The sequence below is a fragment of the Silurus meridionalis genome, chromosome 2 (genome assembly GCF_014805685.1).
Source record: "Silurus meridionalis isolate SWU-2019-XX chromosome 2, ASM1480568v1, whole genome shotgun sequence".
NCBI lineage: Eukaryota > Metazoa > Chordata > Actinopteri > Siluriformes > Siluridae > Silurus > Silurus meridionalis.
In genome coordinates, this window is record NC_060885.1 from 14,163,667 (window position 1) to 14,178,778 (window position 15,112).

Below are 15,112 nucleotides of genomic sequence, written 5' to 3' on the forward strand. Positions count from 1 at the left end.
TTGTTTACAGCAAACTTTAGCGCAGTGCATAATAAAGCTCCAGGCAGGCTGTTAGAAATATAATGACATACGGGAAAACTTTCGAAACGGCGTAATGATACATGCTTCAACATTATTTTGCTCATAGGCGACTAAGATTTTGGGTTTCTAAGAAAAAAAAATACTTGAAATTAAAAGGGAGACTAGTCATTTGTATTGTGTGATCAGAATTAGCTTTTAGTTTTGTTATGCATTATCGTTAATCCGAATTAACTGAACCATTATCAAAATATAAAATAATTCGTTCTCTTTAAAATGTCTTCATTTGGGTTTGTTTGTAAAATAAGTCAATGGCAACACCAGTGCCTATTCAAACCTCTCAATTTGCGCGATAACAAGAGCAAGTGGAACAATTGAAAAGACAATGCTAACTAAAGTTTGCCAATATATATTCCCCTGTTTTTGAATCATTACATGACTTGCATCAATTAAACCAAAGAATAATGTATTAAAAATAATAAATTACATGCTGCCAGAAAGGATTGGGATTTTAGCTATTTTTATTGTAAAAAAAAAAAAAAAAAATAGTACTCTAATATCATTCTGGATGCACAAAAAAGTAAGGTCATATAAAAGATATAAATTATTTAACATATGCAAGCTTTTCTTTACTTCTTTTTCCTTCCACCTCTAAAGCCCCGGACTGAGCCTTGGCCAAAGCAGATAGTTGGTGGAACCCTGGAAAAAAAATATATATATTTTAATAACATGACCCAGTCACATATTTAATGCTGTTTAAACACATACTTTATAAATATTTACTTATATGAATAATGTGGCTTCAGTCGCTCAGGAAGAACAGGCACAGGACTCTCAGACTCTTGGGTCTCCATCAACTCACAATTTTCCAATTCTCCATGTTGACTTACTACATTACCAGGGCCTGCTGGACACATTTCCTTTTGCTGAGGAATCTTATCCTTTTTTGATCCTCTAAAAATGAATAAAAACTTATTTTTTAAGCAAAAATGAGCACTACACTAATAACATATTTCCAGCCGTTGTATAGCAAATTCGAAGTTTCAGTGGTCGCACCTTTTGATTTTCTTTGGTTTGTCAAACCTGAAGTCTGCTGGATAGCTATGAGTTGTGATCAGGTGCTCTTTCCTTTCTTTACTGGTTTGGAATTTTAGTCCACATCCCTCAACCAAACACTGATACTGAAAAGCCATATTACATTGGACATCTTAACAACAGTCAAGTTGTTTCCAGTTGTGTAGTAGGAGTAGAGTGTTTCCATTTTGCATATGGTCATGCTATTTTAAGTCTTTAACAATTAGGATAAAATACAAAGCAAGAACACAGTTAATATTTTCCTAAACAAAGCATGCAGACAAAAGACAATGTGGTAAACAAAGACTGAATGATTTTTCCACTCTTCAAAATGACACTTCACTGACTACAGCCAAAAGATGGCGGCATAAACTACACATACTAGATCATACATTTTGTATGATAAAAATAGCTGCCTTTTAAAAAATATTTTATATATATATATATATATATATATATATAAAATATTTTTTAAAAGGCAGCTATTTTTTTTTGTGTCCAATTAGGAAAAACTTCCAGGTTTACTTTTAAATAAGCCATAGAAAGTAAAAGATTCACTGCTGTATTTGGAGTGTCTTCTTATAGCATATCTGATTTCTACAAAATGGATCTGTTTGAAGACTTGTTCTCTTTTTGAAATTGTATAACACGTTCTTCCTGTATTATGCATTTTCTTGATGTGGGAAGATCCAGCTCTGCCGCAAACGCCAAAAGCAGAACTAATTTTCACTTTAATTTCTATGCTGAATGTCTTCTAACAGAATGGCTATAGGAAGACAAGTAATGTTAATTCAGTACTAATTTAATTTTCATTAGCGGGGTTTAAGGTGCGCTGCATGAATCACCCAGCCATGTTTCCAGGGCTGCTTGAATCATTCAAGTGTTTGTAAAGTGCTGTATTAATTCATTCATTTAATACTGGGAATTTGGCTGTGCAGGCATAAAATATAATAAAGCTGTCAAAAAAATTATATCTTTAAATGTAACTGTAATGTTTATACTTCCTAATCATCATGAATATTTATGGTCTAGACATTACCATACACTCTCTCTCTGCCATGACCTGAAAAAGAGAGTCATGCCACTCTAATATGTGTATATCCAGAAGACGATTGGACGGAAAGGAGCGCTTGCAGCTGGAGCACACATGACGATGAAGTGAATTGTAGTGGTGTTCGTATGTCTCTAGAGTGTCAAACAGCTGCTTACAGCCAGCAACGTGACACTGGAATTCTGAAATGCTGAAAAAAAAAGTTAGAGACATAACAAGACAAGTAAATAAAAGTTAAACTCAAGCATATCAAATATGCTAAATAGTTTTATCTTCCATTTTAAAACTTTACATTGATTATGGAATGTGACAACACTGTACTGATATCAAGAGATATTAGTACAATAAGCCCATTAAAGATCACATCACTGATATGGTACCAAAATATTTTTTACATCAATTATTACCTGCCAAAATTATGCATTGGCACTGCACCGAATATGTCAAAAAGACAGACATTTTACCCATTATTCAATTATTTTATTTATTATGTTTGATCAGTTTTTGTTTTCACTAATGATCCATATTAAAAAGTAACATTTGGTAAACTTTAATTAAAAAGTATTTGTTCCATCTGGTAGATTACCTTGGTTCCACAATTAGCCACCCACAAAAAATAAAGTATACAATAAATATTATAAATTGCAATCATGCAATTAGCTCTGAATAATAAATGTATGTCTCTGTAAGAAAATAACTGCATAATTCCTTTTTACAGAAAGACAGTAAAACTGATCAGAAACATACTGTCAAGTTCACTCAAATACATGTGAGAAGGTCACAGTGCTCTTTTGTAGGTCTGATAATTCTCTAATCTAACAACACTTACTTTAAAGCTGGCGGTCCTTCTGTGTGAGGGGTCACAAGATCCTGCAAGTACAAGTGTCTGTGCACATCGCCATCCTGTTGGGGAGAGGGATCGGCTTAGAGAAGAACTGCTAAATGCAAAAACATTTGCAACCCGAGATTTATCAAAACCTTTGAATGTAGAAAAAATAAATTTTTATCTATGATAATATGTACATTAATTACATACTATGGCACAGTGCATTGTTGCATTGTTATCCCCAATCAGTGTAACATACCCTGGCACTGACTAAACCCCACTAATAGAGATGTTACTCAGGTTAGATACTTGGGGCAGATTTAAATAGTGATTACAGCCTCAACATTCCCCCTACCAGCAGGAATGTCAGAACTATAACTGATGAAGTGTAATGAAAAGTCAACATCCTGTGAAATGAATAATGAATCAAATTTGACAGTAACACAATTGTTGTAGCACCACACATCACACTTACTCCATTAAAGCCTTTACAGGCAGGAAGAGGTGAGCTGCACTAGATGAACCCTGTGCTCTAAACCACACGAAGGCTTCGATTCCCAAATGTCTGCAGGGTTCCTGGCCTTGAAACCCTGTCAGAGCTTACTTCAGGCTTAAGTGTTACATTTTCCAGACTTTTAGCATTTTTTTTTTTTTGACTCAAGTTCAGTGGCTTATTAAAAAGAAAGCATTAACTCAAACCCATTGTCTTGTGAATGTTTATACTTTTACTAAGCAATTAAAGTATTAATGTTTTCATTATAATATATACAATTATATATATATATATATATATATATATATATATATATATATATATATATGGAGAAATTATATATACTATATTATATTTTAAAAATTGCAAAATATTCATTAAATTCTCAGCAGCATGTTTCTGCTTTTATGAAGCCCAGTAAGTTTGAATTATATTTGTTTTAAATGTGCATGTTTTGCGAGGTCTGGAAAAGATTGCTTGTAAATTCCAGTCTTTTGCATCCTTTTCCAGATCTACCAATTGCCGTCACCTTTAACCTGCTCTTAGTCACTCACAGTGAAGATCAGAGAGAAAAAACATACCGCAAAAAACTCATCATCTTTGTCGAGACGGAATCGTTGCGGTGTGAATGTAAACGGTGAGCTGTTTTTCTCCGGTCCATCGCTTCTCCTGAATAACTGCTGAGAAAATAATTCTCCAGAGTTTTCGACCAGTGGTACAGAATGAATATCGATTTTCGGTGCATCACATGCAACCAAAAGTTGAATCAAATTACTAGAGTGCAACATAGCGCACGTGCGTCCTGCTTCTGCCTGTCAACACACGGACTTCCTTAAACGTCATAGAAACGTCAAGGAGGCCGGCGTCTCACAGGTCCTAAACACCAACTCAGCATTCGAAAAAATATAATAATATAACCTTCAAACTTCAGCCACAAGAGGGCAGCAAATCCCACATGCTAAGGCTGTAAAGGCACCAAGAAAATAACTGTGATAGAAAAAGAGGGCAATGTATTATGTATTACAACTGCAAAATCCTAAAAAAAAAAAAAATTCTTTCAAATCTTGGTCTGTATTTTAAAATAACAGTAATAATAACACTTTTGAGCCTGGAGAGGTGGAGGTACGTGCTGGAGAGAAGGGGAATTGAAGTCAATGGGAGGGCAGTAGAGTGGTGCGGGTGCAGGGAGAAGAGGTGGAGAAGGTGGAGGAGTTCAGGTACCTGGGGTCAACAGTGCAAAGTAATGGAGAGTGTGTTAGAGAAGTAAAGAAATGAGTGCAGGCAGGGTGGAGTGGATGGAGAAGAGTGATAGCAGGAGTGATTTGTGATAGAAGAGTATCTTTAAGAGTGGGACTGTGGTGAGACCTGCGATGTGGTATGGTTTAGAGACAGTGGCATTGAATAAAAGACAGGAGGTGGAGCTGGAGGTAGCAGAGCTGTTCAATGGTTCAAACTCAACTGAACTTCTTCCACTCCAACCTGGGCATAACATGTCTGCATAGACCACGCTTTGTGCACATTTGCATTCTCAGACTAGAACAAATTTGGGCCACTTAGTTTCAGAAAACTGTATTGCTACAGCACACAAATGCAGCATATTGAACTGTGGTGCGACAAGTCAAAAGCTGTGTACATTATGGTTTTTATGAGACAGTACAAGGGCTGGTATGAGTTCAGGATTTCATTAATCAGAGAGAAGTCACACCTCATTCCCCCTGTTTATTCAGTTGATATTGGCATGCAGTACTACCATGTGTGGCTTTTGCTTGGTTAGAATGAAGAATTGCCCCATAGTGACCCTTTTTGGAAAAGATTGGCACCCTGGTAGGTAGGTAGGTAGGTAGGTAGGTAGGTAGGTAGGTAGGTAGGTAGGTAGGTAGGTAGGTAGGTAGGTATATAGGTAGGTATATAGGTAGGTAGGTAGGTAGGTAGGTATTCATTCCAAAGTGAAATTTTAATGTTACACCAGCCAGTTCACATATATGCAACAAGCTGTCAAAAATATTGAGGGTAGTCCAAATTAAAAGATGATAGAGGGTATAACTCTAGGTTATTATAAAAACAATCCTATGATACACTGTTCACAGCAGGGCAGTCAGGTGGGAATCTAAGAAATGCACATTAAGGTGCATTAATCAGGTAAAAACGTTGCATAACAATAATGTGCTGTTTCTATGAACTGTACATGATGATTGTATAATGTACATACAGGTGGAAATTGAAGTAACTGTAAGTAATATTTACTGTTACTTTATTGTAGTTTCCATTTAAAGAAATGGATAACTAAAGTCCTGTAGATGGCGTGTGTGTTTTAAACAGGAAATCCTTTTTTTTTTTTTGTAAAAGCTGACTCGATGATGAGTGGCTCTTCCCGGATACAGAGGTCACACACTCTCTTCATGTGAATGGTAATTTCTTACCATATTCTTACTCGGAGGCGGAGCGTCGATCAAACTGGCAAGAAAAGTCCGAGAACTCCGAAGTTTCTTTATCCAACAACCACGAAGCACAGCAGTACAGACAACCATGCGCTGTAGTAATTTATTTTTATTACTTTTCTTATACACTTCAGTTTGGGGTGAGTACAAAGATGACAAGGACTTCTTAATGATTTATATAGAACTGTACAAGGTTTTTGGTAGCTGTCCGCCTTTATATGTTGCGAGTTGGGTGTTCATTGTCGGTCTAGTAACCAGCGACACATTGGGATGATAGTTATGATAGATGGCATGTAATAAATGTAAATTATAATAAGACAAAAAAGTTCCATTTGAACTGCTTCCAGAGATTTGTCGAGCTGCGCATGCGCGTCTCCCCCATGTGCGGCACTACGAGGTGGTTCGACTGAAGCCTGGGCGAGTAAAGAGGAGCGCCGCTCATCAGGAGGTGCGACGATCTCCGTGTCATAATCATTTATGAGAATTTTGTAAATACAACTTATACATAATAAACAAACGAGTTTGTGTAATCGATTATAAACATGAAACTTAATTTTGTTTTACTAGCATGCAATTAATCATATTAATTAAAGTAATATATAATGTATTATTTCTATTTATGTTTCACTTTAATGCATTTTATGCCAACAGAAATATCCCACGGTAGTTGAATATGCCTTGGATATTGATGGCAAAAACTTCAAAATATCGCTGGAAAAGAACAGGTGTGACAAACATTTAAGCAATTATGGAAATAATCAATAAAAATGTGATATATTTAAAAAGTACAAAATGTCACAATTTAATAATGTGTTTTTACTGTAGGGAGCTGTTAGGGAAGAATTACTCTCTTACATATTACACAGAAGATGGGAGGAAAGAGACTACATATCCATCTAATGTGGTAAGACAGTTCAAGCTGTAACAAAACCTTGCCTTTTCTATTTACATTTCATTGTACATTTGTGATTGATCTCTTCTACTTTCTGTAGGATCACTGCTACTACCAGGGACATATTCGAAATATAAATGACTCCTCCGTCAGTGTTGGCATGTGTTTAGGAATGCGGTAAGGAAAGCTGTTATAATGGTTTCAAGCTTTTAGTTGATTTTATGTGGTTATTAAACACATACAAAAATGCTGATGTTCTGTAAGTCCTTTATTTTTTAGTTTAGTTAATATACATTTTTTGAAACAAACCAAAATGCTATTACTATGAGGCCGCAGACAAAATCTGATTAAAAAAGCAACAAGGCTGACTAATGTCATTTGTTGTATGAGTTATATTACAATTGAAAGAAATTATTTGAAGTTAAAGTTCCTAATGACCAGAAGGTTGTATAGTATTCATTTTGTTGGACTCAATTGACTCTTACAGTGGTATCTGAATACAAATTGCAAAATATCATTGCATAACACAAAATATGATGACATATTATTCAGTTTGTGTTTTTCGAGAAAAAAATCTTAAAGCAATAACTTTTGCTTACTTCCATGCTCATCTTTTCTTGAACATATCTGGTGTTAATATTTTTTAGAGGGTTTTGAGAGCAGAACAACAAATTTATCTGATTGAGCCACTGGAGGATTCTCTTGAAGGGGATCATGCAGTTTACAAACAAGAGCACTTGAGGACTAAGAGGGCAACTTATGGATATATCAACGATACTGTCTATGATTACGGAGTTTCACCGAGACTTGCTGGGCTGCATAAAAGCAGAAACATGGTACTGAGAGTTTAATAAATATTTTGTTTTATTTTGCTGCATTTTTAATTATATGTAGAAATGGCACTCATAGAGAGAAAAAAACTCATAAAAAAAACATTTTTAAAGTTCTTTCATAATTCTTTGGATAATTAAGGGTTCTTATTTTCTGAAAAAGGTACTAGATAAATCCATTCTGCTGGGCAAAAGCTTATGTGTAGCATTTTAGACATGTCTTACTTACAGTCTAATGGTTCCTCTTTTTTTTCTAATGTGGACCTCCCTAATATAAGCCTAAAACAATTTTCATTTCTCTAGAAAATCACAGTGCCCCAAGGAGGACGATATATTGAGATGGTTATAGTGGTTGATCATAAAGAGGTATGTTTTTTTATGTGTAATTTTTTTGAAAACTTAAAATAACCTTCATTTTATAGTATTTAAAAAAAAATGCTAATTTTATTTATTTTCAGTTCACAAATTATGGAAGCTTGAGGAAAATAGAGACACGAATGCTGGAAGTTGCTAATCATGTGAACAAGGTACTTCATCCTCTTAAATTGCTTGTGCTTTAGGTAAAACATTTTTTATAAAAATAAAAATATGTTTCTGAATGCATTATTTAACACGTTGTTTGCAGCTCTATCGTCCTCTAAACATCCATGTAATGTTGGTGGGATTAGAGGTCTGGAATAATCGAGACCAGTTTGACGTTAGCAGAGTGTCTGATCAAACTCTGGACCGTTTTTTAAATTGGCGTCAGACAGAGCTCCTACCAAGGAAGAAGCATGACAATGCACAGTTTGTTACGTGAGTAATTTTAATAAAAAAAAATGGTGAAGAACACAATGCAGTAAGAGGTATTTGGAGCATCAACACATTTTATTTAAAAAAAATTTAGTTGCAGTTCCTTAAAAAACATATTTAGCATAATACTAGTTTAAAATTATTGCTATTGCAAACCTTTGGCGTATAATGTTTATTTCGGATATATGTTTGAGGTAAACATTAAAAGTCCATCTATGGTCCATCTACAATTTGTAGTATTTTGCCAAAGATTTTTTATAAGACCCTAATCCACAAGCTATTAAACAGTCAAAATGTACCAATACACCACCACCTGATTACATTGGTTATCCAGTGCCTTACATGCAGTCCTTTTTTTCCAACAAACATGTTACACATAACCAAACGTTTCAATTTAATCTCAAATGACCACAATACAAACGCTTAATGAGTTTCTGGAGTAGATTTTTGTGCTTATTTTATACAAATACAAATGCTTATGCTGTTGGCATGTGTTAAATTGTCCAATTGTGCCACATTTGTAGCCTGACACACTGCATGTATTAATATACATTTTGCAGAATTTAAAGTTTTGTCTTGTCTTTCCTTTTTTTGTTCCATTTGAATAAATGCAGTGGGGTGAATTTTGAAGGATCAACTGTTGGCTTGGCTCCTCTGAACTCTATGTGCTTTCCTTTATCTGGTGCTGTGAATGAGGTTTGTTTTTATATAATCAATTTGTTCTGATAGTTATATTTTATATATTTAATAAGATTACTGTAGAGGCATCAGGAACACCAACTAAAAGCACTGTTCTTCTTTCAGGACCACAGTAACAGTCCTCTTGGGATCGCCTCCACTATTGCACACGAAATGGGCCATAACTTAGGCATGTCACATGATGCATCACATTGTATCTGCCCAAAAACACAAGCTGGCCAGAACTGTGTCATGGGAGACAGTATTGGGTAAGAATACAATGAATAGTTTTATTACTATTTAAAAATAAAAGATACAGATCACATGCAAAGCTATGTTTATTTTTTTTTATCATCTTCCCATAGACACGTGTTTCCCGAACACTTCAGCAGTTGTAGCAAAATGGCTTTGGAGACATTTTTACAGAACTATGATGTTCGCTGCCTACTAAACGCTCCAAATGAGGATGATCTGGTGGGAGGTCCAGTCTGTGGTAATGCCATTGTGGAAAAAGGTGAAGAATGTGACTGTGGAACTTTACAGGTAAAATTTTTCAAACACATTGTAAAAAAAGTTCAATTAATAAATAAACAAAGTAATTTATTTAATAATTGTAATTAATTGAATTAATTGTTTTAAGGAATGTGAGAACCCTTGTTGTAATGCCACTACCTGCCAACTGACAGAAGGCTCTCAGTGTGCACATGGGGAGTGCTGTCACCAGTGCAAGGTAATAACGGCAATTATTTATTTTACTGCAGCCCAAGATTCAGGTGCAGATAATCTTGAGCTCTTTTATGGCCTCTCATCTCACTTTCACTTATTGCACTAAAAGAACACAGTAGAGTGTGTAAATCAGGTCAATTAAACAATAATGCCCTGCACTTTTTGGGCTGGGCATTTAAAACGTTATTGTTTAAATTCATTCTACTTCTACAGCTAAAGCAAGCAGGAAGTCTGTGTAGACCCGTGGCTCATGACTGTGATCTGGAGGAATATTGCACAGGAAAATTAGCGCAGTGTCCTAAAGATGACTACAAGATGAATGGGTCTCCATGTAACTCCAACCAAGGCTATTGCTATAATGGCCAGTGTCCATCACACCAGGAGCACTGCAAAATTCTGTGGGGACCAGGTACACTTTCTACGCTGTTTTCCTAAATATTTATTTTTGGATATTTTCAAATATGTAGATAGTTTATTATTGAAGTTTACACTAAAACGAATGGAATATACAAAAAGTGGGTAATGCCGCACAGCTATGGGGTCTGTGGTTTGATCCTGAGCTTGATCCTAAAAATGCCTGTCTGTCTAAATCAAATGAATATTTTATTCAATACACACACAATCATACACAATACAGTAAAATGATGACTGGTCCATGACAGAAAAACGGAAGGAAAAATAAATTGAATAAAAAAAAAAACAACATTAGTATGTTAGAATATTACATACTCCAAAAGGTAAATTTTCTTCCCAAAAACATGCCACTAGTTTCAGAGCATGTGTGCACGAGTGTGCATTCCGCCCTGCTATGGACTGGTGTCCCACTTGAGGTGTATCTTTAGTTCATGATGAGCATTCCCAGGATAGTTTCCAGATCTTCCATGACCCTGACCAGGATAAAGCAGTTTCAGTGAATATGTGGATATGAGTGAATATGTATTAATTTGTTAAATTAATGTCTTTTGAATTTGCAGATGCTGATGTTGCTGATGATGTATGCTTTAATAACAACTGTCCATTTTCCAGATTCAGATGTCAAGATCAGTAAGTATGATTCTGCTGTCTGCGTGTTGCATTACTTTTATTATTACTCTGTTTACTTTCGAATAACTTGTTTTTTTTTTTTTGCCTAAAGAAACAAGAAATGTGGGAAATTATACTGTTTTGGTGGAAATAATTATCCAATAACCAAAAAAAAAAATGAAATAAGTATGGGTCAGAGTACATGCAAAATGGCTGTGGATGCCTCTCTCACAGAAGACATAGGAATGGTGCCAACAGGTACCAAATGTGGGACAAACAAGGTCAGTGAAATAATGTCTATTTAGTTTTTTGCCCAGTGTCTTCACGTATATACATATACATATACATTTTTTGTTAACAGGTGTGTTTCAAAAGCCTTTGCGAGGACATCAGTATCTATGGAACTGCTAACTGCTCTGCAAAATGCAATAATCACGGAGTATGTATTACATATACAATATTTTTGTAATCTTTTTTTTTTTTTTTAATGAATAGAAATTAAGAGGGATTGCTGTACACAAAAAGGCTAATATATCAAGTTTTTCATAAAAGCAAATCATTTTTAAAGGTTTTTTAAAAATAGAAGTCAATGTTCTTTTAACTCTGACCTTTATTTTATTGTTTGGAGTATTTATTTGGCATTACCCAGCTGATGTGGAGATTTTCACCCTGTGTGACTGTACTATTTTAATCATAGGTGTGTAATCATGAGAGGCAGTGCCATTGTGATCCAGGCTGGGCCCCGCCCTACTGTGACATAAAGCTGTATGAAGTTACACGCTGTATGTCAATTTTTTTAATCATACAATTTAACTATTCAAGTTATTAACGTATTTTTTTAATGCATGTTTGAATTTTATGTAAATCTCTGTGATTTTGTTTAACAGGGCAAGATGGGGTCATTGGTGTGGTCATTGTCGTAGGCATCCTGCTGCTGATTATTGTAATAATTGTAGGCTTGGTCTACTATAAAAAACAAAATAAATCCACCAAGAAACGGTTAGAACTATATATTGTGATTTTGTTCACTCAGCTTTCATTTGTCTTGTGTAAAACAAATTTATAACAGTTTTGTCTGTCTGTGTGTGTGTGTGTGTGTGTGTGTGTGTGTGTGTGGGTTTGTGTGGGTTTTTTTTTAAACCACAAGCTCCTTTAGAGACTTGAACCTCTACCCAGGTCAATGCAACCCAGCATTTCAGTCAGCCAGTGTAAAGAACAGCCCAATATGCGGACCCCCTCGTATCAGCAAGCCCACTTTTCTCGAATCATCTGCATCACAGGCCCTATTTACTCCTTGCAGAGCTCCACCACAGGTTTGCTTATTTACTATTTTAACATGGGCATACATTATGTAGTGATTATACAAGAATACTGATGACTTCTTACATTTTACCTGCAGCCTCCAGTGGTAGCAGCAGAAGAATCCAGGATGGGCCAGGTAATTAAACCATTGTAATTATGCAAGAAAGGTTTAGGTAAAACAAGCAAACAGACAAACACAATACTAACTATATTTATTGTCCTCTGAAAATAACAGCCATTATTGACAACATAACTGCCAACAAAAGTACACCCTAAAAGATATCAGCTGTGTGTCGTTTAACCATGCAAAGCCACATGTCCTATTCATCATGTTCATACCATCATGTCTGCTTGAGAGGAACACACAAATCTGTGTATCTTGCAGTTAAAATTGAGTGCTTTGAGTAAAATGTTCTCATACTGACCACTGGGTGTTCAACATGGAACCTTATGACTAATGGCAAAGAACTCTCTGAGGATTTAAGAATTAATCTTGTTGTGCAGAAGCTGGCTTCAAAAAACAGGCTCATGAGTGCTGCCATCATTGCTTTAAAGGTTGCAGAAGCGGAAGGTCCCCTTGTCAGTGGTCAGATCGTAGGCCGCACACTGCAAAACCCTTTCCAAGAGCATGAATTACTAAAACCATATGGAACCTGTGGTCTGATGAGTCTGAGATAAACTTGTTTGGCTCAGATGGTGGCCAGCATGTGTGGTGACGCCCTGGTGATGAGCACAAAGAAAATTGTGTCTTGCCTACAGTCAAGCATGGTGGTGGTAGCATCATGTTCTGGGGCTGCATGAGTGCTGCTGGTACTGGGAAGCTGCGGTTTATTGAGGGAAACATGGACTCCAACGCGTACTGTGACATACTGAAGCAGAACATGATGACCTTCCTTGAGAAACTGGTCCAAATGTCAGTTTTCCAACATGAAGCGACCCCGAACACACCACCAAGATGACAACTGCCCTATTGGATGATCTGGCATCTTTAAGTGGAAGATAGATAAGCGCCATGTGTCTAAAATCCAGCAGCTCCATGATGTCATTATGGAGGAGTGAAAGAGGATCCCAGCAACAACCTGTGCAGCTCTGGTGAATTCCATGCCCAGGAGGATTAAGGCAGTGCTAGATAACAATGGTGCACACACAAAATATTGACACTTTGGTCACAGTTTTGACATGTTTACTTGGGGTGTACTCACATTTGTTGCCAGTCATTTAGACAATAATAGCTGTATGTTGAGTTAATTTTTGAGGACAGTAAATTTGTACTGATATACAAGCTGCACACTGCACACTAAAATAATTATAATTTAATTTTTATAGTATTGACCCTTGAGAACATATAATTAATTGGTTGCCAAAATTTGAGGGGTGTACTCACTTTTGTGAGATATTGGATGTACAAATAATTTTTGTGAGAAGAATTTGGGCAAGAGAGACACTAATTAGGAGCTTTAGCCCCAAAACCACAGAACAATTTATGAAAATGACTACATCAATTTGATATTAAATAAATGTATTATAATAATATTAATTTATGTCTTATCAAATAATAATTATATAAAAGTATAATTTATATCAAATTATATTAAATATTATTATAATTTAAAATTATAATGTAAATAAAATTTAATATTTCAGGTTTTGAGGACTTCAAAGCCACATCCTGTTCCCAACATTTGTAGTTTAAGTCAGGTATGAATAAAATAATGACTTATAATAATTTTTTATTTATAAGTTTTGAAATTACACTTAAATGACATTAGCCATGGAGATTTTGCTATGTTAGATTTTTTTTTTGTTTAAGAAAAACTAACTTCCTAATTTCCTTTGAATGCAGCAAAAGCCTCTGCTTCCCAGGTCTATACCACTAGCTCCATCAAAACCTTTACCTCCACTGATTACCAAGCCTGTAAGTCTTTACATTCTACTGCATGTTGTTGAATACAGTCCTACTGTTTCTCTACCTGCTATTGATTCTGCTTTACACTGTACATTATACTATTATAAATATATTATATTATATAAGGTTCTGCTTTCTTCATTTTGTAGGTGAATAAACCAAAACCACCTCCAGTGCCTCCTGTGAAACCATCCGGTACAACCCCAAATGGAATACCCCTCAGGTGATTTTTTTTCCAACATAAAATAATAATTGTTCAGTATGGACCATTTAAGGACTGGCTGAATCAGTGTCTTTTGTTTGTGCACACCAGGCAGCTGCAGTACCAAGGGTTCCTCTCAAACCACCAAAGTTCAGATGATGGGAAGCAGCATGACTTTCTCTGAATCACAGAGAGCTTCAGGAGAAACCTAATGAGCAATCTTAATGCCTCTAGAAGAGACACAGCTGTGAAGATTATTCAGACTTTTGTGTGCACAATTGTCAGGAAATGGGAAGGGAAACAGTATGGGCTTCAAAATGATGGGAAATGATCCCACAAAGCACTGAGACCTTAGGGATGTACTCCTTTTTTTCCTGATGTAGTACTTGATATAGCTGCTTGAAAAATCTTCTGTTATGGTACATTTTAGGTGTGCTTGTTTTCTTTTTCATTCTTTTTAATTATTAGTAGAATATTTCGTTTTGTGCAACTTTCATACTGTAATTTAAAACCATTTGTCATGTTGGTAGCATATGCAATAATAGTTTTTTACAATTAACTTTACAACTGTCTTATTGTTTACGACTGGCATCATGTTTTTGCTCTTTTATTTGTTTTTATTTGTTTTGTTTTTTTAATCCCTAGTTGTACTTGTAATACCCCTATTTTGGCTCATGGTTAAAAATTCTCAGCTGGTCTGAGGGCCTGAAGACTTTTAGCTTCTAGAGCTTACATTTCTGTTAGTATTTAATTAATTAAACATTATTGGTGCTTTTAAATAAATTATGAGTGTTTTCACAATGTTGTCCTTTCACTTCAATTCTTTTGGTTTCCCACAATAATTTTTCAGTTTCGTTACAG

At 35.4% G+C, this 15,112-nt stretch overlaps 2 protein-coding genes across 2 annotated transcripts; one reads left to right on the forward strand and one right to left on the reverse strand.

Moving 5' to 3' along the window:
• Window positions 1–521: 521 nt before the first annotated feature.
• znf511 (zinc finger protein 511) lies at window positions 522–4,321 on the reverse strand. The gene is made up of 6 exons (XM_046873994.1): window positions 4,044–4,321; window positions 2,973–3,046; window positions 2,132–2,333; window positions 1,075–1,199; window positions 802–972; window positions 522–717 (listed from the first exon to the last, which is right to left on the reverse strand). Exons 1-6 carry the CDS (start codon window positions 4,248–4,250, stop codon window positions 648–650), a joined length of 849 nt encoding a protein of 282 aa, XP_046729950.1. The 5' UTR covers window positions 4,251–4,321; the 3' UTR covers window positions 522–647.
• A 1,531-nt stretch (window positions 4,322–5,852) lies between these two features.
• Window positions 5,853–15,049, forward strand: adam8a (ADAM metallopeptidase domain 8a). The gene is given in 26 exon segments (XM_046837569.1): window positions 5,853–6,040; window positions 6,248–6,348; window positions 6,552–6,625; window positions 6,726–6,804; window positions 6,893–6,969; window positions 7,442–7,628; window positions 7,926–7,988; window positions 8,081–8,149; window positions 8,248–8,417; window positions 9,029–9,110; window positions 9,219–9,361; window positions 9,458–9,635; window positions 9,733–9,822; window positions 10,032–10,227; window positions 10,793–10,862; window positions 10,954–11,122; window positions 11,203–11,280; window positions 11,539–11,623; window positions 11,729–11,840; window positions 11,989–12,154; window positions 12,241–12,279; window positions 13,788–13,841; window positions 13,987–14,058; window positions 14,199–14,244; window positions 14,247–14,272; window positions 14,363–15,049. Coding segments are annotated over 26 exon segments (2,526 nt in total). The 5' UTR covers window positions 5,853–5,988; the 3' UTR covers window positions 14,411–15,049.
• Window positions 15,050–15,112: the final 63 nt, after the last annotated feature.